The following is a 27,175-nucleotide window of genomic DNA, read 5'->3' as shown; positions in this document are numbered from 1 at the left end:
ACGGTGTTTATCATAATGTATCCCTTGTACAACGTTATTTTCTTTGTAAATGCATCCCCATCAGATCAGAAAGAATTTGTTTTTGATTTTCTAGTGTCTTACTATGGGCAGTATGCAGTCAAGTACACTAAATATGCAATCCAGTCCGCATGTCCTCATTTTAGATCCTGTACTCTTTTTTTCTTCATAAATTCAATGCAATCATGGACTGTGCGGCTGGTCCCGGCGGAGGTTCGAGTCCTCCTTCGGGCATGGGTGGGTGTGTTTCTCCTTAGGATAATTTAGGTTAAGTAGTGTGTAAGCTTAGGGACTGATGACCTTAGCAGTTAAGTCCTATAAGATTTCACACACATTTGAACATTTTTTGAACATAAATTCAAGAATAGCGAGTTTTAAACCGAAAAATCGTTCCAGACATGCACCTTGACTTAACCAACGTGCTTTGCAGTAACATATAAAGTCTCCACACTGTTCGTTCAATTCCATCGCAAATTATTCCTACTGACAGTAGAATAACGTGTGCGATTTCACAAATTTTATTATTCGTTACACCAGTTTCTTCACGTGCTGTATACCTGTAAATTTAGCACAAAGTTGTTCTTGCTGTTCAGACGTCTGTCGATCGTTGTAATGCTTTGTTCTTTCATTTCCAACTAAATATTTAAATTCTCTGCATGGTACTTAATATCGTTTCATAGCAAAATTGCAGTGCCAAACGCTTATGCGACTGCATAATGTATGTTGAGAATTCTCATTCCTCTCTTCTGTCATTTCTATTCATTTTTAAAGGACTATGACGATACTCTGCTGGACTTCCTCTTTTTGTAGAAACAGCCACTGGGCCTCTGAACTTCCTTCATACCACGAACAAATAGCGAAGGGTAACCGGCGCTGACACCATCATTCTGCCGAGCTGAAGAGAGTTGTGCCGACCGAAAAATGCTACGCCGCACTACTAAAAGAGACGTCAGCTGTATCGAGTACCTCCGGGTAGGAACGAGCAAATCAGGGACAGAGCGAACCTTGACCGCACACGACGAGTGGAAAAACCAGAGAAACGCAAAAGAGTTAGTAGATACCAATTAGAATGTCAAGATTGCAAATCAGTGAATCTGGAATGACGAGCAGAAATTTTAAAACTAGGTACAAAGAACACATTGGAAGCTGGAAGTATGGAAATAGTCGTTCTGCCTTTGCTGAACGCCTAACAAAAATGACCATGAACCGTCTAAAGTGGAAAAGGATATGAACATCGGTAGATTGAACAATTACAAAACAAAACCCCTAACATTACACGTACAATGAGCACTTTCAAATGAACAAGAAAGTAATAAACGGTGAAATCAATATAGCAACTCAATGATCCTGTTAACCAGTAAGACAACAACAAACATAAATTATGAACAAAACCAGGCTAAATAATAACTTAATCTCCCACCACAACACTAAAAGAAGTAAAAGAAGAAAAACACTATTTGCGATTTCCTCCACTCAGAATTCCCCATCTCCCTAGACCACCACACACAAAGATACACGCTCATGCTTAGCTAGCTTATATCACACTACAGACAGAAATCAGAACACTAACAAAAGACTAACGAAAGCCACACCGGAAGATAGCAACACTGTGTATAGTAAACAAGTACATCGGCACATAATGAAAGTGAAATGTTCAATTGAAATGTGTTCGAAATATCCCAAAAAAGTACTTCCTGGTGTAAGGAGGTCAACTAAGCACAATTACAGGGTTGAAATGGAGTACGGGGGAGGGGGAAGGAAGATGGAAGGGGAGAACAAATTCCGCTTCTATGTGCCACATCTAGGCAGTGGGGGCAACGCAGTCCTGTATTATGAGCTTCTACGAAAGCAGCAATATGCACGGCGGAGGTAATCGTCAGATAAATTCTTTGTCTTATCGAAATTAAGGTCACTATTATTAATGACACGTTAAATAAAGACATTAAGTGCCGAAAGTTTCGTGTCAGCTATCAAAATAAACGCGAAATTAGAAATAGGTAAAAGTACCTTACGACACATGGAAAGCGCCACCTCTAAACATCCACCCGTCCACAGGTAATGGAAGAACAGTTCCTGATTTTTGTAATTTACTGCGTGTCACACATTTTAAGAAAACTACAGTAGCATAAAACAAGAATGAAAAATTAAAAGAAGAAGGAAACAGTGTAGTTCTCTGAAGCCTCTGTTGCGCTAACAGTATCACTATCGCATGCAAGTGTGTTCTCACAAGGAACCCCTTGAGTGCGAAGTCACAGGTTCGATCTCTAGCAGCCGGCCGATGTGGCCGAGCGGTTCTAGGCGCTTCAGTCTGTAACCGCGCGACCGCTACGGTCGCAGGTTCGAATCCTGCCTCGGGCATGGATGTGTGTGATGTCCTTAGGTTAGTTAGGTTTAAGTAGTTCTAATTTCTAGGGGACTGATGACCACAGCAGTTAAGTCCCATAGTGCTCAGAGCCATTTGAACCATTTTTTGATCTCTAGCAGGGCTCAGCTGAAAGTGTTGTGCTAACAGTTATGATAGGAAAAGTATTAGCTGCTAGTAACTGACCATGTGCATCAGGAGAGCGCCAGAAAATGAATGTACGAGAGTTGCAGACAGCAACCTTCTACGGGATGTATGTACTCGTATTACACTTCAAAAATGGACAACGGCAGTATTCAAGAAATGTTCAAAACAAATCATTAACTTGCACCATGAACACTGAACGAAAAACGTTCCTCCACAATGATCACAAAGGTTCGCATCATCAAGCTCGAAAGAGAACTCCGTGGGAGTTACAGACAGTGCAGGACGTTCATGGCATGAAACTGAATGTGAAGAGCTTGAATGTGTAGAGATTATCGTGAAACTGGCTATCTTTAAAGCGTAGCTGCAGATAGTTCGATAATATGTTTTACAGGTACGGAAAAAAATTAACATTCAGAGGCTGAATTTGTCCAGCAGTTCCAAGTGGTATCAACTGCAATGTGACATCCTGTTCAGGAGGGATAGTTTGCTATAAAGGAGAATGATTTTTGTAAGCAGAGTAGGAATCAAGTAAAGGCAAGTTACTTTGACCAGCTATTGGCCAAAAGCAGTGCTCATACCAGAGTCATCCGCAGCTCGTGGTCTCACGGTCGCGTGCTCGCTTCCCGAGCACGGAGTTTTAGGTTCGATTCCCGGCGGGGTCAGGGATTTTCACCTACCTCCAGATGACTGGGTGCTTATGTTGTCTTTATCATTTCATCACCGTTCATGAAAGTGGCGAGATTGGACTGAGCAAAGTTTGGGAATTTGTACGGGTACTGATAACCGCGCAGTTGAGCGCCCCACAAACCAAACATCACCATCACACCACAGTCGTAGTTCTCTAAAGGCCGTTTTCCCTCTCTTGCTTTCTGTGACGTAAATATTCCCTACCGCCCTTCCAAGATCATACACAGATGTAAGAATTGTAGAGGGCTGAGCACTTCCAACTTCTCGCAGCACGGTAAATAATTTTCCAGCCAATTAACCATCCAAATTAACAGCCGGCTTAGTTGTATGAGGATGCGTTAAGGCATTGGTGTTAGTTGATCTTGATACAACTCTTTTAGTACCTCTAATTTCCAGGGTTCTTTTCATAGGCATTTCCGCTTCAAATCCCGGCCGGTCGGAGTTGAAAACAAATTCTTTACTGAGCAATGGGATATGTTTGTTTACCTTATCTACAAATTTTCGGACCGATTCTGCAGTTTGATGTGTTTCGTCAAGTTGACGCTTTGCTTGAAATTTCGTTATCTTATAGCTCCCAATTCTAATGATCTGTTTGAAGCTATGCAACCATCCACTGCTTTCCTTGAAACCACTGTAGTATATGATGCGCGCAGTTTGATGTGGATGACGTAGTAGGTCACTATCACGCACATTCTATAAATTTTATAGAGCATCCTTGAAACGCGCGAACCCTAGTCTATGCTGCGGATGATATTCCGTGTACGTAATTATGTACGGTAGCTGCTCTTTAGATAACGACCGACCTTCACTCCGTTTCACTGGAGACGGGATTTGTTGCTCCGTGTCCGACAAGATGATGAAATACATGGCTTGACACCTGTTTCAGTATCACTTTCACTTGCTGAGCACCTATTGTCATCATTGTATTCCTCATTTACATTGTCCGCACAGTCGACCGTATAGGACACCTCATACTCTGGGGCTCTGTGACCATTACTTGATTTGGGATGATCTTAATTGTGTCCTGCTCCCTAACGATCAAATGCCCCACTGCAACACCTGTCAAGAACTGCACCTCGTTGTCCGTGATCTGTTGCTCCGCGACACTTGGGAAGTTCGGCATGGTATCGCACCTGGACATACTTACCAGACAAGTCACTCCGCGAGGCGCCTTGATACGATGTACGTCTCTCGGGATCTCACGTCTGCAGTACAAGGTGCAGAACTTTCGCTCTTGGCCTTTTCGGACCACTGTGCCTAGATCTGCAACATTATTCTTCCGTAAAAGGTGGTCTGGCGCAGTCGTGCACCGTAGAAGCTAAACTCCTCTCATCCTCATGATCCTGAATGTCTTCAACGTGTTACCGAGACATGGGCTATCTGTAAACGTCGCTTTCCTAAGTACTGCACAACCTTGGCTTGGTGGCTGGAATGTGCCAAACCTGCCATTCTACGTACCTTGATTCAGTATGGCAAGGAAATAGCTGCGTGGCGCCGGCACACTGCAGACTATATCTACGACGTTCTCCGCAACCTGGACGCTCAGCCGCCCACCCCTGAAATCCAAAGGGAGCGCAGCGGGATTAAGGCACAAACTGTAACGTTGACACACCGTAGACTGCAGGGGCGATGGTGTGGACCCGACGTCGAGATTCGGCGCAACAAGAACATCCCACCATGCACCATATCACCACCGACAGGAAACACCGACGACAACAACTCATCACGGAGATCTACACCTGTCGCGCCCAGTAAGTCACTTGCCAGGCCGAAATAGTCAATACCTTTGTAGAGCACAAGCTCATAATCTTCCAGGAGGAGACCATACGAAACTCTCACCCTCGCCAGCGACGAAGCGTTACGCGCGACGAAGTCCACGATGCAATCAACAAAGGTGCTCTGAATATGTTACCTGGTCTCATCGCATTAAGGATAGAATTTTATCTCGCTTTCTTCGTGCCAATGGCGTCACGGTGGACGACGATGTACGATGAACTGATGACGATGGGGAACGCCGTATCGCCGTCCTTTGTCACAGGAATTAATATACCCATCCACAAACCGACACTGGGAGTGACGACAGCACATTACGCTCCACAGACTCTGCTTAACGCAGACTATAAAATATTTACACGACTCCCGGCGACGCGATGCCGCAAAATCCTGACAAGCATTCTATCCCCGGAACAGACAGCTCTGAGTGGCTCAGTTAATATACAAACGGCCACATGAGAATGTCGTGAGTGCAGACTACGCGTCGCGGTGGTTGCCATTGATTTTGGCAGAGCATCCGACAAGATGCGGGATCGTTTTCTGTTCTCAGTAATAAGCCGAATGGGTTTTCCACCCGCCTTTGTCGATGTCATCCTGCACCTGTACGACAACGCCGAATCGCTGATTCAGATCAATGGCCGTGTGGCGGAACCAGTGACCATCCGGCGTTCGATAAGACAAGGTTGCCCACTTTCGGCACTACACTATTTCATAAACCTGGAGCCCTCATCGGGAGTCTGAAGAGCCACCTTTTAGGTCTCACTTTGCGACAGTACAGTTTTCGCTGTCGTGCGTATGCGGACGACCTCCTCTTAGTCCGCTCACGAAATGAAACACAAACGGTGATTGATTTGATATCAACGCACGGAACTGCAGTTGGCAGTAACATGAATGTGGCTAAATCCATGACGATGTCCATTGGACGCGGCCTCTCACACGACGACTTAGCACCTCTCCCGTGTGTACAGAAACTGCGATACCTTGGTATCATTTTCTCCTCCACCATGAGCCGCTCCACTACCATCAATTTTCGGCGTGCACGCTATATTATCCGCACCGCGTTGAGACAAAATCTCCTCCGCCGACTCGATTCCTTACAACATGTCCAATACCTCAATCAACATGTGGCGTCTAGTATGGTCCGCATCGCACAGGTCCTCCCGCTGCCACCAACTGTTGGACGCAGCCTCCAGGCTGCTTTCGGGTACATTCTTACGGCCGGTACGCTCTTTAAGATACATTACGAAACGCTCACCCTCAGCCCGCGAGCAGGTGGTCTCGGCCTTGTCAATCTGCGACTACCAGGGGCGTCCTTGTACATGTCCACCATACACAAGCAGTGGCACGGGGCACCTCCCTTACGCGCAGCTTGCTGGAAATTCTTATGCCCTCGACCATAACGCCACCAGTACCAGTCGGACTCATCAAGCACCATCTGACGCACATTTCTGATCTCATCGTCGACTTCAGTTATGCTCACGCACGCTTACCGAACACGCGTTCTCCTCGACCTAAAGATTTTTACACCCCACTGCTTCGTCACACATCCAGCAACGACATCGAACTCAGACATCCATCGACGCGGTGGCCCAAGCTTTGGCGTCACATCCACCAGTTTTTCCTTCCCTCCAACGTCCGGGAAACATGGTACCACGTCGCATGTGGAAAATTCGCCACAAATCAACGTCTTCACATCATAGGACTAGCAGATTCTCAGCTTTGTTCAATTTGCCACCTCATGGATGACGATGTCCACCAACTGACTTGTGCTGAAACCAGTGACGTCTGGAAACTTGGATGACAGTTCGTTGCCTGTTACCTCCGCGTTCCACCGGATTCGATTGACCCATCCACTTTTATCCATCCTGAGAATATTTATTTCCCCGCCACCCCGATTGTATGGGTCAAGGAGTGGACGATCACCTACATGTATAATGATGGCGACAAATCAGGCCTCGGCTTCTGGGAGTACTTACAAACCGCCCACAGTGAAGTCGAGTACCGACCGGGTTATCGCACCTTCTTCGCCAATTACCAATTACCTACACGCGATCCTTGCATCACTCCCGCTCAGCTGGATGGTGCTACACGCGGACGACACTCACGCCACAACCCCCCCGCCCCCTCCCTCCTCCGTTGACATCTGAGACTCTCCGCGCTAGTTTCTACATCGTAAACCACAGTGGAGCAGACGCATGGATATGTGCCTCCTTCTTTTATGCACTATACCAGGTGCACGCTGGTCATTCCCTCAACTCTACTGTCCCCTCCTCTCCGGCTTCTGCCCTCCTTTCGGGCGCTTCTTCCCGGTAGCGGTGTCGGGGACACAGTGGCCAGGCCTAGCATGCTGACCCCTGCCCACTCTGCCTCCACGCTCCATCTGCCAGCAGTTGCCTGAAAGTCTTATTATATCTCCACATCTTCTTCACTTTTTTGTCTCTTGCCTCACACCTCTTAGCTTAATTCAATATTATTCTTATTATTTTGTTCCGCCACCTTGTTAATACAGATTTATGCTCGCCTCGTTCGAGTGTAATGTCTCATGTTGATTCCGATGGAAGGATGGCATTTCTGTTGTATTTGTGATTGTACAAATAAAGATATTTTGTTTCACTTACCCTGTACCCGGTAAAAAAAAGTCCTGTAAGGCCCAGACTGGCAACTCGTCTACTGGGGTTGGGTTACTGCTGATCACAGCTTCTTTTTTCATTTTATTTTATTCCTGGCAATGTTAAACTATTAATTACAAAATATAAATATATTAAAACAGTTCTGTTTATATACATAAGATTAATATATTCAATTTATTTATGTTGCTATACTTGTAAGTCAAAACCTATAGGCCACCACAAAGGAGGACACCGTCCTGTAGCCGCTACTGGGTCCGTAGATATGGCTAGTGGCGCGTGGATGACAAGAATAAGCATTGTTAAACGCGTCACGTTTGAATGTGGCGTGTAATGAGGGCCATGCGCACGTAAAGTCAGACGTGACTGCCGTAAGCACTGACTTTAGTACGTCGCGTTGATGAAAAGCCGTTCTGGAGGGGTATTGACCCCAGCGGCAGCACCATCTGCTTGGAAGCGCATACACTCTCAGCAGATGCTACGCTCAATGAGCTGCAGAGGTTCTTTCAAATCGCTTCAACCGCTATCTTCCGTATCAGAATATAGCAGAGCATCAGCTCTTCTTCGCAGTACAGTAGCTCTAATTTCGCACTGGCTTATTGTTGGAGACATTGCTGACAGAGTACACATAGTACAATGGGATAGAGCCGTCCACGCCAGAGAACAGATACATAAACTCAGCCTGGCAAGAAATTATCTACAGAGTGTAAATTTTAAGTTGACAAACCAGAATAACACGAAACATAAAAGTCAACGAAAAAATGTGTAGAATTCAAAGCTGATTATTTTCGAGTGGGACATCTGCTGATACTAAAATTAGCCCGCCACCCCAGCTCCGTGGGGGTGGGGCGGGAGGCAACTTTAAAATTTCAAGTGTGAACCCCCATTTTTTATTGCAGAGTCAGATTCTTCTTAAAAAGCTACATACATCTTGTCTTAAATATTTGTTTTGATTCTTGGTAGTTGGCGCTGTAATTCAAGAAAATCCATGTTCTCATTTTTGCGTGGAAAATGCTTACGGATAAATAAAAAATACTTATTTACTTCGTAAATTCTGATTCGCTAAAACTAAAACTACCCCTCTCTCCCCATAGGGTGGGGTTTGAGAGAGAGGAATTGGAGTTTTACAAATGTTGACCCAAATATTAATTTTTTCCGCAGATTCGGATAAATTTTGTTTCTTTCGTGGTCATGGGGCCACACATCTTTTAATTATCAAACAAATCATCTGACTAGCTACCTAATAACCAAACATCTTACTAACGAGTGAACTCATTAACTCACAGAGTAAACAAAGTAAAAGACTAACTGAGGAAAAGACTAACCCACTCGCCAATTACAGATGAACGTATTCCCGTTTAAGATTTGGTGGTCCTGAAAGGAACGATTGGTTTCGTGTAATTGTTGGTTATTTGCAAATACTTGCAAGTAAATGAATTTAGGGGTGTTTGCTTCCAGTGAGTCCACTCGCCTCTCACTTTCGGCCCGCTTGTTGTCCGTAATTCCCTTGCATCTCACCGTCTTATGAAATCAAATGTTCAAAGTGATGATCTCCAACTTCAATGCATTTATTGACTCGTGTTCTAAATCCCTGCACACATCTTGATAACATGTCTGGTGTAATTGCAGCGCAAGCATCTCTTATTCCTTGCATCATGTTTTCGCGAGTGGTAGGCGTTTCCTGATAAACGATATCTTTTAGATAACCCCATTAGAAAAAATCCAGCGAGGTAAGGTCAGGCGATTTGGCTGGCCAATTCACAGGACCTGCCATGCCGATCCAGCGACCATGGTTAAGTCGATCTAGCACATCGCGCGCTACTAATGAATACTGCACTGGACAATCATCATGTTGAAACTACATGTTTTGTCGAACTTCGACGCTCAGGTCTTCAAGTAGATCTGGCACCTCATTTTAAAGTAGGTTTCCATATTTGTTGCCATTCAAATTACCGTCGATAAAATATGGACCGATCAGTTTATTACCAATTATACCACACCAAACATTAACTGACCAAGGTCGCTGATGGTTGACTTCTCGAATCCAGTGTGGGCTCTGTTCACTCCAGCAATGCATGTTATGGCGATTAACTTCGCCGTGGTTTGTGAATGTTGCCTCACAGGGGAAACTACTCTGACAAAACGTTTTGGTTTGTTTGCATCCGCTGAACTGCCCAGGGACAAAACGTGAGACGGTTTTGGAAGTTATCGCCATGCAGTTTCTGATGCATGGGTACATGGTATGGATGAAATTTGTGGAGCTTCATGATTTTCCAAACACTAATGTTTGAAATTCCTGATTGCCTTCATATTTCTTTTGTGCTCGCATGTGGATTATGAGTCACAGCAGCTAAGACTGTCAGTTGATTGTTTTCTCCACAAACAGTAGCTGCACGGTGCACGGTTTTTTTTTTTTTTTTTTTTTTTTTTTTTTGGTTCACACTACCTTCCGCAGTAAATGGTTTAATAACTCGAACAAAACAAGGACCGTGATCGTATTTGAGCAGGAAAACGCTGCTCATAAAGCGCAACTGCATCGTCAAAATTTCTCCCACTTTCTCCGTAAATGTACACCATCTCAATTTTTTCTTCCACAGAAGGATAATTCATAATGACATTGACTCCTATTAATCTCAAGAGAGGAAAGATAAGGGGCGTCGAGATAGGCAGGATTATAATTTCTATGAGCGAGAAGCGGCCCGCTCGGCGTAATTCCACCTAGCAATGCTAACTACGCGTCAAACGCGACTTGTAGTAAGCAAAAGCCGCGAACGCAGTCACACAAGGTAATCAAACATAAGTCGACCAAAAGACAATCGTTATAAACGATGTATTGCTCCCCTAATGCTCAGACGGGTAAAAGATACAGTGCGTTAACTACATTAATACTTATAATTTCTAAGGCCCAGTGTTATTACGAGAAAGGACGAATTTCTCGTCCCTGCGCTATCTATCGCCGGCACTCCGAAACATTACGCCGCTCATCAGCATGGGCTGGATAAGAGCATCAACTAAGAGACTCAAATTAAGCAAGCACCCCGAGTTGTGAGACTTCTCGACAAACAAGAGTGATTACTCCGAAACTAATAAAAAATGACGTTCGTGAGTCAGTTAATTTTTTAGTTAATGAGTTCACTCGGTAGTAAGTAGGATGTTTAGTTAGTTAGTTAGTTAGCTAGTCAGATGATTTGTTTGGTAATTAAAAGCTGTGTGGCCTCATAACCACTAAACAAACAAAACTTATCCGAATCTGCGGAAAAAATTAATATTTGGGTCAACATTTGTAAAACTCCAATTTCTCTCTCTCAAGCCCAACCCTATGGGTAAAGAAGGAGAGTTTTAGTTTAAGCGAATCAAAATTTATGAAGTAAATAAGTATTTTTTATTTATCCGTGAACATTTTATAGGCAAAAATGAGAACATGGATTTTCTTGAATTACAGCGCCAACTACCAAGAATCAAAATAAATGTTTAAGACAAATTGTACGTAGTATTTTATGTAGAATCTGATTCTGCAATAAAAATGGGGGTTCCCATTTGAAATTTTAAAGTTGCCTCCCACTTCGCCCCCAGGGAGCTAGGGTGGCGGGCTAATTTTAGCACCAGCAGATGTCCCTCTCGAAAATAATCAACTTTGGATTCTACACATTTTTTCGTTGAAGCTTATTTTTCGAGTTATTCTGGTTTATCAGCTTAAAATTTACACCCTGTATATTGAAGGATACAATACGTAAAGCTTCTAAAGCAATTTCTTAAGGTTTCATGAAATACAAGTTTTATCTTAATAATGAGGCTGTATTTATCTGCGATTTTAACTTTGTATTTATGTCACTGCGACTCTTGTATCAGTGTAATTACTTTCTTTTACAAATCTAAATCTACTTCATTACTGTGCAATTCCCACGTAAGTTCTTGGCAGAGGGGACGTAGAACCACGCTCAGACTATTTCTCTAACGTTCAACTCTAGAACCGCATCTGAGAAAAATGAACAACTACTCATTTCTGTGTGTGTCTCTGCTTTCTCTGACATCATAATGATGGTCACGGTCAGGGAGCTGATAAAAGGAAGCACTGATTCATCCGAGTTGTGGAGTATAGCGTTTACCAATATTAAATCACAGGAACTACTTCAGTATCAGTACAAGATAAACTATTTCTAATAGTTAGCAACACGCCCACCACCAACTGAATTTAATTTATCCTATCAAGCACCGTTATGTCCTTGGTAAAAATTTGTTTGAATAATATCAAGGTTTAGCCAGCTACATAGCACATGTAACGATTTCTGCTTCGGTGGTTTTGTGATGATTTTGAACTCTGGTTTTTCCCGACACAGCTCTGACGTTTTTCAGCTATAATACCATGTCTCCTAGGCACTTTCTTGTCCTGTGTTTGATCTCTTGAAACTGAGCCCATGGTTATGTGTATTTCAAAGAGCCACTAATCTAAAAAGTTTCCCACTCCTCGAAGCCCCTGCTACCCATTTAGCCATCTCCTGTGTGTAACTGATACTTCATATATTAACCTGGTCCTGACATCCCCACCTTATGGCGCAAGTTGGGGAATCAGCAGCCAACACATTAGCAGAACCGTCTAATCCTCTGGTTCAGACCCTCCTCTCGGCACTGTGTTAAAGGCCCGCAATCGGTTTGTTCTGGACCTTTATACAGAGTGAGACTCCTCTTCATCTTCAAGCAAGACTGGCAGTGTTTACAATTTCAGACAGCCTTCGGAAGCCGATGAAAATATCTACCGGTCCAAAGAGACACACGTCATTTTACCGTGATAAGCCACCACCTGTAGTTATCTGCATTTATGCTTTTCGTGGCGTCTGGAAGGACCTGTTCCACATCTGGGGTGACTCCTCACGCGGTATACACACACACTGGATTTCTTCCCTCCTAGGCAGCCATATCCATAACGGCCACGTTCGATGCCCCCGTCCCTCAGTGATGCCTCAAGCTATGAGACTGAAGGCAGCATCTTCTGGAGCTGTGAGCATAGGGTCTCCAACTCAGCTCCCATCTGACACAATATTCACAGTCCCTATACACAACCAAGACGGTGGGAATCTACACTACACAAACACGTTCAAATGGTTCAAATGGCTCTGAGCACTATGGGACTTAACTTCTGTGGTCATCAGTCCCCTAGAACTTAGAACTACTTCAACCTAACTAACCTAAGGACATCACACACATCCATGCCCGAGGCAAGATTCGAACCTGCGACCGTAGTAGTCCCGCGGTTCCGGACTGCGCGCCTAGAACCACTAGACCACCGCGGCCGGCACACAAACACGTGAGAAATTTAACGTTAAACAACAGAAGCACACAAACAAAGCTAAATAAGTAACTCGCTTTTACTTAGAATATAATGCACAAACAGACGATCTACTCTGCTGGTGCTTCACGAACGGCGGCTTTTAAATGTGACTCTGCCTTGCTGCCGCAAATATCGAGCTACACTCAAGTACAGGTCGCACGAGTGTTTTGCAAGGCACCTCCTTTGTTGATGGACTACATTTTCTAAGGACTCTCCCAATGAATCTCAACCTGGTACCCGCCTTACCAACAATTAATTTTATATGATCATTCCACTTCAAATCGTTCCGCACCCATACTCCCAGATATTTTACAGAAGTAACTGCTACCAGTGTTTGTTCCGCTATCATATAATCATACAATAAATGATCCTTCTTTCTATGTATTCGCAATACATTACCTTTGTCTATGTTAAGTGTCAGTTGCTACTCCCTGCACCAAGTGCCTATCGGCTGCAGATCTTCCTGCGTTTCGCTGTAATTTTCTAATGCTGCAACGTCTCTGTATACTACAGCATCATCCGCGAAAAGCCGCATGGAACTTCCGAGACTATCTACTAGGTCATTTATACACATTGTGAAAAGCAATGGTCCCATAACACTCCCCTGTGGCACGCCAGAGGTTACTTTAACGTCTGTAGACGTCTCTCCATTGAGAACAACATGCTGTGTTCTGTTTGCTAAAAACTCTTCAATCCAGCCACACAGCTGGTCTGATATTCCGTAGGGTCTTACTTTGTTTATCAGGCGACAGTACGGAACTGTATCGAACGCCTTCCGGAAGTCAAGGAAACTGGCATCTACCTAGGAGCCTGTATCTAATATTTTCTGCGTCTCATGAACAAATAAAGCGAGTTGGGTCTCACACGATCGCTGTTTCCGGAATCCATGTTAATTCATACAGAGTAGATTCTGGGTTTCCAGAAATGACATGATACGCGAGCAAAAAACATGTTCGAAAGTTCTGCAACAGATCGGTGTCAGATATATAGGCCTATAGTTTTGCGGAACTGCTCGACGACCCTTCTAGAAAACTATAACTACTTGTGCTCTTTTCCAATCCTCTTTTCCGTTCCTCTAGAGACTTGCGGTACACGGCTGTTAGAAGGGGGGCAAGTTCTTTCGCGTACTCTGTGTAGAATCGAATTGGTGTCCCGTCAGGTCCATTGAACTTTCCTCTGTTGAATGATTTCAGTTGCTTTTGTATTACTTGGACACTTATTTCGATGTCAGCCATTTTTTCGTTCGTGCGGGGATTTAGAGAAGGAACTGCAATTAACATGAGTTGATGTTCATATAATGCACTTCTTTCGTTGGCTCTGCCATCTTATGTATTCACTCAAAATCTCCCGTTGCCAACTGTTATTTTTTAATTCGCACATTTTCCTAAAATATAATTTTGTGCGTGTGGTATAGCAAGTTTTACGATTTGTGGTAGTATATATAAAGTTAAACGAACACTTTACATCTATGCCGTGCTAAAAAGTAATGTCTCCGAATTTCTTATGTCAAAACTCTTAAAGCTTTTTATCTTCATTGTTCATGGCTGCCTAGTTGAAGCCCTCTGCCGCTAGAGGACTCCGAATTGTAGCCTTTGATATGGTGGTGTGTAACGTAACTATATCGGTGCTCGAGGCCCACGAGTAAGACAGGCCGTGTGACGTACGTCACAGCACGTGACACTGCACGTGAGTGGCAGCAGCCGTCTCCGGCGAGGAGCGAGTAAATGTTTCAGACAAGTTTCATAATTCTTGACTGTTCGTTTAAATGCAAGCAAGCTCTCGATAGCACCCGAAAAATTTAAGATCTTTAGTGGATACCTTTCCAATTGCGTATTGATTTCCCGTAGGCCCAGCACGGAGTCCAGCGTTGGCGAAGTGTCGCAGACAAGCCGACAAGTGTGACGTCACATGTTGCGAGACCTCTATTTCTCATGGGCCCCGGTCGGTGCATGAGAAAAGCCTGCTGTAATCGAGTTTCGAATGCAATGAGTTTGTTCAAACATGGAGCACTCCCTTCTTTGGCATGATCCTGCCAGGCCACACACGAGCGCAGTGACATCTATAACAATACGACGCCTTTTTTTCACTGTCATCGATCATCCTCCATACAGTCCCAATTTGGCTCCCTACGATTTTCATCTGTTTCCAAAACTTAAAGAACACCGTAGAGGACCTCAGTTTATAGCGATAGGACGGTGCAAGCACGAGCGAGGTTGTAGCTCCATCAACAGAATCAGACATTCTACAGTGACGATATCAGCAAACTGGTCTGTCGTTGGGAGAAAAGTAGTCGTCGAAAGGGTAACTATGTTGAGAAATAAACGTGTAGTATGTTAACAGCGTTTGGTTTATTTAAAAAAGCTTCAAGGGTTTTTACAGAAAAGATTCGGAGGCATTACTTTTCAGCATTCTCTCGTACAAGCCCATGTCTTTATAACCGGTTCGGACGTCTACTATAATTCTACTTTCAAACAGTAAAATCAGGTTAAATAAAAGAAGGACAATCGAAAAGACAGACAAGACACTTCAACAATAAAATTTTTAATGATTAATAAAAGCCATCTTTTCTAAAAGTGGAAGAAAACTGAACACAAGTGATTCGTAGTGTAGCTGACCTGTATTGTACTATTGCCTCGACTATAAAATACACTACGGATGAATGTGACGTGTGTGTGCTGCAGGCGGCATCTTCTTCGCGAACAAGATGCGGCAGCAGGGCTACATCACGATGCTGGACCCGCTGCAGGACTCGTTCGGCGAGCGCATGGGCGGCCTGCTCTTCCTGCCGGCGCTCTGCGGAGAGGTCTTCTGGGCCGCCGGCATCCTCGCCGCGCTGGGTGAGTAGGCTTCGCTGCGCACCCACTAATCGCCTGAAAATGTAATCAAGTATACGCATAATAAGGAAAATTCCGTCGTTTTCTCTAACACATGCTGTTTGATTTATAATAGTCACCAGTGTAGTATACGACTGGTGCGTGAGTTTGTAGCGTTTTTGTTTTGAATTAGTATTGAGGTTGCTACGGGTTTATTTATCGATTGTCACTTATAGCTGTAGTTCACTGTTGCTAGTTTAGTTTACATACTGTCATTTTGTCATTTGGAGATAGTGAGTGGAGCTGTAGACCCTAGAAAATCGAGTGCCACCTGGGACAGTTGGAACATTTCCGACGTATTCTTCTCTTTGATGTGAATGCTTGGCGACTGTTCGTTCGAAAGAACAGACACCACACTGATCCTGCAGCTGTGAAACACTGTATGTAAATTTAAAGGGGCTGACTGCTATCAGCTGCTCGGTGGGAGTGTGGATCGGCCATGAGGCGCACCGAGATAGTCTGTGCAGTTGCCATTATGAAACGTCCCCTTTGAACAATTTATACATGACTGTGCTTAAACTGACACACAATATTTTGTTAGCGCAACGCAATCTGACTTTCAAAATTCCCTACAAAAGAATGGCCCTGACTAACATTAAACTATACCTTTCGCAAATCACTTACCTCACAAAAATCTTCGCTGCTCAAGCTACTGCAATACAGCGAGCGCCACTACTGCCAGCTAAATAAAAGATTCAAACTATGGAAGGCACTAACTACTGATAGGGATAGTTAGCAAATGAAAGATATTAATAGAGAACAAGCAATGTATTTACCTTGATATCATCATATATAAATATAGCAGTTCATGACAAATTTCAAAACTCCGCCATCTCTCTCCCCACATCCACCACTGCTGGCGGCTCACCTCCAACTGCGCAACGCTACGCGCTGTTCACATCCAGCTGCCGCTGCCCAACACTACAATGGCAGACAACAATGCAAACTAGCCACAGACTGCACACAGCACAGCCAGTGATTTTCATACAGAGGTGACGTTACCAATAAAAAAAACCTAAACAGCCTACTTACACCATAAGGCTGTGTCCCAGATGGTGCTGTGGTTACCGCACCTGCCTGGTATGCAGGAGATCCCGGGTTCGAATCCCTTTCCGGTACATATTTTTGTTCGTCGCCGCTGATTCCGCTTAATGTTCCGCTGCAGCTGATAGAAGTTATCCCTTTCAAATTATATATAGTGTTTCACAGCTGCGGGATCGGTGTGGTGTCTCTTCCTTCGAATGAACAGACACCATGCGTTCACATAATTCACAAGCCTGGCGAATGTACAAATACGTCTGACCTCCTGTGGGAATCTCTAAGCAGCGAACAGTTGTATAATGGACAGGGACGGCGGACAGGTGGCGCTAGGTGGGGCTGTGGATCGAGCAAGCCGTACCGAGGTAGACCGTGCAGTTAACGCTGCGTCCCGGATGGTGCAGTGGTTACCGCACCTGCTTAGTAAGCAGGAGATCCCCGGTTCGAATTCTATCCGGTAAACATTTTCGCTCTTCGCAGCTGACTCCGCTTAATGTCCCGCTGCAGTTATCTCCTCCAATTTACGTATCTTATGTTTGAGTTCTATAGAGGGATGACAACAGCGGAGGCAGCCACAAACATTTGCGACTATATGGAGATATGCTACTGGACAGAGCACGGCAAGAAAATGGTTTTATCGTTTTAAGGAGAATCGTTTGGACATCAGTGACCCTCCAAGTTCAGAAAGAATTTCGGTGTGTGATAAAGATCGCTTAAACGCGTTAATGCATAACGATACACGTTAGCTTATTCGAGAACTGCCGGATGTGATGAACTGTGACCATTCCAGTATCGTGCGACATTTGCAAGCAGTGGGGAAGGTTCGAAAATCGGGTGTATGTCTACTGCATGCTGTAAGCCGCAATCACAAAAATATCAGCATACAGCAGCTATGTGCATCTCTGCTCGCTCGTCATCAATTGGCTCGCGAACAACACCCGCCTTTTCTCCCCTGTATCGTTACTGGTGACGAGAAATGGTGTCTCAACGCTAACACAAGGAAAAGAAAGAAATGGTTGAGCCCAAACAAAATAGCAACGCCCCATACAAAGACCTGCATCCGGTGGAACAGCAACGTTGTGGTGTACTACGAATTGCTTCCCCGAGGTGTAACTATCACTGCTGACATTAATTGTTAACAAATGAGACGTCTTGCAGACGCAGTCCGAGAACAAAGACCAGGAAGACTGCGTCAGGTGATGATACTCGACGATAAGGCCTGCCCGCATTCTGCGAGACTGACAAAGAAAACTGTACAGGAGTTGCTCTGGATGTTATTTCGCGCCCATCTTATTCATCTTTTCTTGCGCCCTTGGATCTTCACCGGCCGGAGTGGCCGAGCGGTTAAAGGCACTGCAGTCCGGAACCGCACGACCGCTACGGTCGCAGGTTCGAATCCTGCCTCGGGCATGGATGTGTGTGATGTCCTTAGGTTAGTTAGGTTTAAGTAGTTCTAAGTTCTAGGGGACTTATGACCACAGCAGTTGAGTCCCATAGTGCTCAGAGCCATTTGAACCATTTTTTTTTGTTAAGTCCCATAGTGCTCAAAGCCATTTGAACCATTTTGAAGTGCAAAATGGGTAAGCAGGGATGGCTAGATGGCTAGAGAGCAAATGTAAGGATGTAGAGGCATATATCACTAGGGGTAATATAGATACTGCCTACAGGAAAATTAAAGGGACCATTGGAGAAAAGAGAACCACTTCTATGAATATCAAGAGCTCTGATGGAAAACTAGTTCTAAGCAAAGAGGGGAAAGCAGAAAGGTGGAAGGAGTGTGTAGAGGATCTATCAAATGGCGATGTTCTTGAGGGCAATATTATAGAAATGGAAGAGGACGTAGATGAAGATAAAATAGGGTATATGATACTGCATGAGGAATTTGACAGAGCACTGAGAGACCAAAGTGGAAAAAAGGCCCTGGGTGTAGACAAAATTCCATCAGAACTTCCGACAGCCTTGGGAGAGCCAGCCCTGACAAAACTCTACCATCTGGTTTTGCATCACCTCGGTTCCAAGATTTCCGGAACCTCTACAGAAAATTTGAATAGAGATCAACATAAACATCATTTCCGCCCTTTTTTTGCTCATTAAAACCACACGTTGCACCATATAGTGAGACCTTCTGAGGTGGTGGTCCAGATTGTTGTGCATACTTGTATCTTTAATACCCAGTAGCACGTCCTCTTGCATTGACGCATGCCTGTGTTCGTCGTGGTATACTATCCACAAATTCAACGAGGCACTGTTGCTCCAAATTGTCCCACTCCTAAACAGCGATTCGGCATAGATCCCTCAGAGTGGTTGGTGGATCACGTCGTCCATAAACAGCCGTTTTCAATCTATCCCAGGCATGTTCAATGGGGTTCATGTTTGCAGAACATGCTGGCTACTCTAGCCGAGCGATGTCGTTATCCTGAAGGAAGTCATTCACAAGATGTACCCGATGGGAGCGCGAATTGTCGTCCACGAAGACGAATGGCTCGCCAATATGCTGCCGATATGGTTGCACTGTCGGTCGCAGGATGGCATTCACTTATCATACAGCCGTTATGGCGCCTTCCATGACCACCAGCAGCGTACGTCGGCCCAACATAATGCCACCCCAAAACAGCAGGGAACCTTCACCATGCTGCTCTCGCTGGACAATGTGTCCAAGGCGTTCAGTCTGACCGGGTTGCCTCCTAACACGTCTCCGATGATTGGCTGGTCGAAGGCATATGCGACACTTGTTGGTGAAGAGAAGGTGATGCCAATGCTGAGCGGTCCATTCGGCATGTTGTTGGGCACCCTGTATGGTGTCGTGGTTTCAAAGGTGGACCTTGCCATGGACGTCGGGAGTGAAGTTGCGCGTCATGCAGCCTACTGCGCACAGTTTGAGTCGTAACACGACGTCCTGTAGCTGCATGAAAAGCATTATTGAACATCGTGACGTTGCTGTCAGGGTTCCTCCGAGCCATAATCCGTAGGTAGCGGTCATCATTTGCAGTAGCGCCCCTTGGGCGGCCTTAGAGAGGCATGTCATCGACAGTTACTGTGTCTCTGTATCTTCACCATGTCCGAAAAACATCGCTTTGGTTCTCTTTAAAACGCCTGGACACTTCGCTTTTTGAGAGCCCTTCCTGACACAAAGTAACAATGCGGATGCCATCGAACCGTGGTATACTCTGTCTAGGCATGGTTGAACTACAGATATCGCGAGCTGTGTACCTCCTTCCTGATGGAATGACTGTAACTGACAGGCTGTCGGACCCCCTCCGTCTAATAGGCGCTGGTCTTGCATGGTTGTTTACATCTTTGGGCGGGTTTAGTGACATCTCTGAACAGTCAAAGGGACTGTGTCTGTGATACAATAACCACAGCCGTCTATCTTCAGGAGTTCTGGGAACCGGGGTGATACGAAACTTTTCTTGATGTGTGTATAATAATTCCAATCCCAAAGAAAGGAGGTGTTGACAGGTGTGAAAATTACCGAACTATCAGTTTAATAAATCACGGCTGCAAAATACACACACGAATTCTTTACAATCGAATGGAAAACTGATAGAAGCCGATCTCGGGGAAGATCAGTTCGGATTCCGTGGCAATGTTGGAACACATGAGACAGTACTGGCCCTGCGACGTGCCTTAGAAGACAGATTAAGGAAAGACAAAACTACGTTTCTAGCATTAGTAGACTTATAGAAGGGTTTTGAGAATGTTGACAGGAATACTTTATTTCAAGTTCTGAAGGTGGCAGGGGTCAAATACAGGGAGCGAAAGGCTGTTTAAAAATTGTATAGAAGCCAGATGCCTGTTGTAAGAGGCGAGTGGCATGAAAGGGAAGCAGTGGTTGGGAAGGGAATGAGACAGGGTTGTAGCCTATCCCTGAAGTTGCTGAATCTGCATATTGAGCAAGCAGTAAAGGAAACAAAGGAGATATGTGGAGTAGGAATTAAAATCAATGGAGAAGAAATAGAAACCTTGAGGTTTGCCGATGACACTTAAAGTAATAGATGAGTTTTGCTATTTGGGAAGCAAAATAACTGACGATTGTCGACATAGAGAGGACATAAAATGTAGACTGGAAATGGCAACAAAAGCGTTTCTGAAGAAGAGAAATTTGCTAACATCGAGTATAGATTTAGGTGTCAAGATGTCTTTTCTGAAAGTATTTGTATGGAGTGTAGCTATGTGTGGAAGTTAAACATGGACGATAAATGGTTTGGACAAGAAGAGAGTAGAAGCTTTCGAAATGTGGTGCTTTTCACGTCCAACTCTCTCGCGGATTGTAAAATTGTTACTCTATGTTTTATTTATTCTCTTTGTAACAACACATTTACGAAAAGAGTTACGAGAAATACTTTTAGCAATGCTGTGCTTTGCTTTTCTTTATCATCATTACCTTTTAGCGGAATAAAATGTATATATGGAAGCCTTATTGTTCTGTATCTGGCCTACAATTTAAGGAACGATTTTTCATAACTGCAACTCATGCTAAGAATCAATATATCTTCCCTACTTCATAGTGATTAAAAGTTGAAATTACTCTGTTATGAACACTGATGTTACAGTTCGTGTGATCGTTCAAAAACACAAGTTCGCAGTGGATTTTATTTCTCGTTAAAATGCTATTTCATACCACGACCAGCCCAAGAACATGAGACTCTCATTAAAAAATACGTTGTCACTATAAAGTTTGCCAGATCAGAACGGAGCACAGCAAGATTCCTATCAGATTCTGAAGGTACATTAACTTATTTGTACTGTGAGTTATATCCTATCAGCAGCCCGCGTCAATCTGCAACACATCATAAAATCTGCTGATCTTCACTGCCAGTCTGGGAGCTAAAAGAAATAATATTATTTTACTATTATTTTACCGCTTCCTTGCGGTATGCTCGACTATATTGTAAGTCGTTTAAATACGCCGCGGCAGCGGCTCTTCGTTCTCCACGCAGCTCAGCACCACAGATAATATTTATATAACTGAAAAATGTCTCAACAGGATGGGATAATATGCAAGCAAGCTTAACAATAAATAATACAAGTTTTCATTTAAACACCTCTATTAACACCTTTAAATATCTCAGTGATTACAGACCTTTGTGAATTCACACGTAATGGCGTACATAGCTTAGTCTCGACAAAAGAATGCTACATTGGCGTTCTCTACGACAACAACAGGAGATCTTACTCGCACAACTTCCAAATTAAGACGACAAAGACATTCATATTCGACACGTATTATATACTAGTTCCTTTTTTAATCTCTGTTTAACATTTATCTTCTGTGTCGGTTTTATTACTCGCCGACGCAGACGTTTTCAGAAATAAATAATAAAAAAAAATACATAATTTTATACAATGACACAATATGATACATCTAATTCTCTAATTACTACATAATATATTGTTTTTGTTTCTCTAGACGTTACAATGCCCCCTGGCAGCAATTGACTAACGTTGGAAATGTTCGGCAATATGCTGCCACTAACGTCTGTTTGGTTATTGTCTGTTACCTTGGTTGGATCATTCACTTTACACTTTTTAGTTCTTTTACACTGTAGGTTTAATTACACTTTTTATACTGTTCTTTCACTTTGCGAGGTGACCGTCAACCTAGTCCCAGGGTCATTACATTTATTTGGCTCCCCCATTCGGGCTACGTGCGATCAGAAAACCTGGGAAAACTGCGCCGGAGCCATGGTCATCTCGTCTGGTTTATTTTAATACCCAGTTTGATCACAAAAAGTTCAGATTCTATCCAATGTTCACATATAACAAAGGCTATTTGTGAGAGCATGTTAAACCTTTAGTCTCTTTGTTACCCATATAATATTTGTGTTTTGGATTGTAATGAAAGTCACTTGTTACACATTTTTACAGTAGTATCATGAATCGTCCTTGCATTTACTCGCGACAATTGGTTTAAAATGTCCAGCATTCATGCGAGTATACTCCATTAACATGACGAAAACATATTATATCTATATATCACTGAACCAATGAATACTTTGAGTCCGTATTGAATAACTCAAGAAAAAAAACAAATGTTTGTCACGTCATTTCGTGTCCACTAAACCCTATTCATGTTAGTGCATTAAACACCTATTTGATAGTTCATTTGAATGACAACAATGTTGTACGGAGCTGGCGGCGCGAAGCAATTGTTGAGTAGCGTCGTCTGGAACGCCGCGTGCCGACAGCCGCTGGGTTCGACGACCGGCTCTCAGTAACAGCGACGTCGTGCTGACGTGGCGCCCAAGCAGTCGCGAATCGCGGCGAACCATTCGCCGATGTCGGCGAGTGGCAGTGGTTTACCGCGACCGGCTGGCTGGCGGCACGGCACTCGTCTCGGCTTCTCCGCATGGCTCCCCGTTGTAGCGCATGAAACAAACATTCCACAACGGTGTACTGTCTTTAAGGACACAGATTACTAGCTGTGGAAGAAGATGCAACTTGTTAAAAGCGTTTATTGTTCAGTAAGCCGTCGCTTCACTGGTATGCACAGGATGGTTTGGCGTGATAACAGGTTTCTTGTGGCATTGTGACACTGTTATTCAAGGTTCGTCACACGCACATTGTACTACACATTTTCACTCACTCCACGGTTGGTACACTGCCAGAGCGTCTTTCAACACGTGAAAATGTTTCGTAACACACATACTAAATGTCCCCGTCGAGCGATGTTCGTTTAACTCGACTCCGAACGGATCAATAACTACTGTTTTTATACACTGTCTATTGTTCGTTGAGCACTGCACTAGGACAGTCTGTCACTCAACACTAGACTTATCGACGTATATATTGGTGCAGATACAACAGTCATTCTCTGTCCCTGCTACACACAATATTCCGTCCTTTCCTCCATTGTTTATGCACACAGTTTATTTTTTAATACCTTTTAACTGTTCTTCGCATACTCACTCTCATCTACATGGCGTCTATTTGTTTTTACCTTATCACAACACACTTTTCATATTGTTACTAGGCGTATACAGCCCTTTTGTAAAAATTTTTTTAATTTTCTTATCAGTGTAGCTTGCCTGGTTATCACCCATCTATCAAACAGATTTTACCATGTGCATGACAGCTTGACTTGGGCATATTGATCAATAAATACTTCATTTAGCACTGGCATTATTTTTAATAATTTTTCCTATATGACTACAGTGTAGGTTCCACATTGGTTGACTTAATTCGCGTATCGCGTAATGAATATTCAAGGGCGTGTACCAAGTACACAGGCTTCAATTGAAGCATTGTTATATACAAAGCGGATTTTCCACGGAACGGGCTTGTTTTTTGATTAGCTTATGCTCCAGTGTCGTTCTCATATCACTACTGGCAGCAAACATCACATAATTGTTGCATATTACAGAGTCCATGTTTGGCTAGTCAAGACTCTCTCTCTCAGGGTTCCTTATCCTAATACAATTACAACAGTTACCTTACTATATTAGATTGCATCATTAATTGCACTTACATACTACACATAGAAAATGGTTCAAGAAATTAATCCTTTGTATAATGATTCAAGAAATTAATCCTCACTTTATCAACAAAAAGATTGTTCGTTGCATAATGAGCCTATAATTTTTAAATGGCTCTAATTGTCTGTAAACAAAATCTTTCCTGTGTAAGCTATTGCCTACTTTCTGAATCCACTTCCTCCAAGTTTCATTACACACAAATTTCTTTCTTAATACTAACATACTTATATTCTAAAACACAATTAAAATCTTCTTACAACTATTACTCTTTATATGTGATATGTCACTGAATAAATAACTTCACATCTTTACGTGGATACAATCCTTTGATCTTCCCCGTATGGGGATGTGCTAACAAATAGCTACATTCGTGTGGCACGCTTATTACTTCAAAAGGCCCTGAATATAGCAATTGCCACTTACTATTCTGTTTTAAGGTGGCTGAGGATTTAGCGTGGTTACGAATAAGTACTAGATCTCCTACATTATATTTCTGTTCGTTAGTTACACCTCGGTCGTACTTCCTTTTCCTCTTTGCCGCACAGCTGGTTAGTCTGTTCCATATCTTTTTCATCTTTTCCTCCCTTGTTTCTGCCTTGACTGGTAGTCTCGGCAAAGGCGTGAGCCATTCATTCGGTGTCTCATTAAATCCCTTCAATATCTCTACCGGTGGATAGCCTGTACTTGAATGGGGTGTTAAATTGTGTATTTCTACAAATTTCGGTATTAGCCCTGGACATTTTGTATGTTGGTTCCCTATGTAGATTCTAAGGAACTTATTCAATTCTCTGAATATTCTTTCAACTAGACTGGCTTCGGGATGGAATCGGGATACCAGAATATGCTGTATATTTTGTTCCCGTAGGTAATTTTTCCAAGTTCGACCCGTGAAATAAGAAGCATTATCAGTCGTTATGGCTTCGGGTTTTCCCACTTGAGGCAAGTGTTCTTGACTGATCCGCCTGACCATGGTTTTGGCAGTAGCTGATTTTATGCAATAAATTGCCAAGTATTTGGAAAAAATATCGTACATGGCCAGTATATATTTCATACCTCCTCTGGCCATGGGATAAGGACCGGCTACATCCACAGATACTATTTGAAGCGGCCTGAGTGGAACTATGGGATGTAGCTCAAACTTAGTGGATCTATTATAATGTTTTGCTTTTTGACATATCACGCAAGTTCTAACTGTTGCCTGAATCTGGTGTTTCATACGGGGAAAGTAGCAGTATCTCGCCATGATCTCTGCACACTTTCCAATCCCTGCATGGCCCCATGCCAAGTGCGTGTGCCATATCATAACTTTTACCGACTGGTTAGGTATACATACTGCCCAGCAGTCTTCTTTCGTACTAAGTTTATGATACAAAATATGGTTCACTATTTTAAAACCTTGCTCATCTCTATTGTTAACACCCTCTTCAATATTATTAATGATTTTTTTCCACATCGGATCTGCCCTTTGTAATTCGCACATGTTTTTACATATATATAAAAAATCCTTCGTGTAAGTATTGTCACGCACTACCAGCACTTTATACTCCGCGGATTGCTCTAACATTTCTGCTAAATCCGGTAATCCTACCGGCAGTCGCGACAGAGCATCCGCTATTACGTTATCTTGGCCTTTTATGTACATAATCTTTATCCGGTATTCTTGTAAGACAAGCATCCATCTCCTCAGTCTGGTATGGAATAGTTTGCATGACATCAAAAAACTTAACGCCTGGTGGTCACTATACACTTTAATCTCCTTCCCTTGTAAATAATAATTAAACTTTTTCACAGCCCAGACTACTGCAAGTGCTTCCAGTTCGGTTGCCGATTAGGCTCTCTCGCAGCTAGTTAAAGTCCTACTGGCGAAGCCGATAATCTTTATTGTTGTCGGGTCGTTTCCTTCCTCCCACTGAAATAAGCACGCTCCCAGGCCATAGGAACATGAATCCGTCGCAAGACAAAAATCTTTTGACAGATCTGGGTGCTGCAAAATATTTGCATTCAGTAGGGCGGTTTTAATCGCTTCAAAAGCTTGTTGACATTTGTCAGTCCAAACCCACTGCACACTTTTTCGTAGCAGATTTAGTAGCGACGCGTCATTTAACAACTGATTGGGCACGAACCTTCTGAAAAAAGACGTGAGCCCAAGGAATGCTTTCAATTGCCTCTTAGTGCGGGGACTTGGAAATTCTCGGATCGCCTCTAGTTTTTTGTTGTCTGGGCGTATACCAAGTGGTGTAATAAGATGGCCTAAAAATTTAATTTTATTTCGTCCAAATTTTGACTTTTCTAGGTTTGCTGTCACACCTGCTTGCTTAAATCTCTCTAGTACTCTACGCAACAATTCCATATGTTCGTCCCAAGTAGCAGTAGCGATTACCAGATCATCAGCATATACAGTGATTTTTTCTAATAAGTCTGGACCCAGTACCGTGTCTAGTGCAGTAATAAACACTCCAGCACTCACATTCAATCCGAAGGGAAGTACCTTGAATTGGTAACTCCGCCCTCCGAATATGAAAGCTGTGTACTTCCTGGATTCCGGTGTAAGGGGAATTTGCCAATATGAACTTTTCAGATCGACCGAGGTCAAGTACTGTGCTCCATGAAATTTTTGTATCTGCTCATCTAAATTCTCAGGGCGAGTCCGGACAGGTATGATAATTTTGTTAATGTCCCTCGCATCTAACACTAGCCTGATTTTTCCATTGGCTTTCGCCACTGCTACAAGAGGACTACTGTATGGAGAGAAGGAGGGCTCAATGATATCCCACTCTAACATCTTCCGAATCTCTTTAGCTACTAATTCCCTCCTCGACCAAGGGATGGAGTAAGTTGCGCGACAGTAT

The 27,175-nt window shown here is 43.5% G+C and overlaps 1 protein-coding gene across 1 annotated transcript in view; it reads left to right on the top strand.

Moving 5' to 3' along the window:
* LOC124606767 (high-affinity choline transporter 1) overlaps positions 1-27,175 on the top strand; it is a 360,300-nt gene that overhangs the window by 218,844 nt on the left and 114,281 nt on the right. The window contains exon 5 of the mRNA XM_047138825.1: positions 15,622-15,777. Coding sequence (XP_046994781.1) covers positions 15,622-15,777 — 156 coding nt within the window. The remainder of the gene's footprint in view (positions 1-15,621; positions 15,778-27,175) is intronic.

This window comes from Schistocerca americana, chromosome 1 (genome assembly GCF_021461395.2).
Source record: "Schistocerca americana isolate TAMUIC-IGC-003095 chromosome 1, iqSchAmer2.1, whole genome shotgun sequence".
NCBI lineage: Eukaryota > Metazoa > Arthropoda > Insecta > Orthoptera > Acrididae > Schistocerca > Schistocerca americana.
This window is presented reverse-complemented; position numbering and strand designations above follow the sequence as displayed.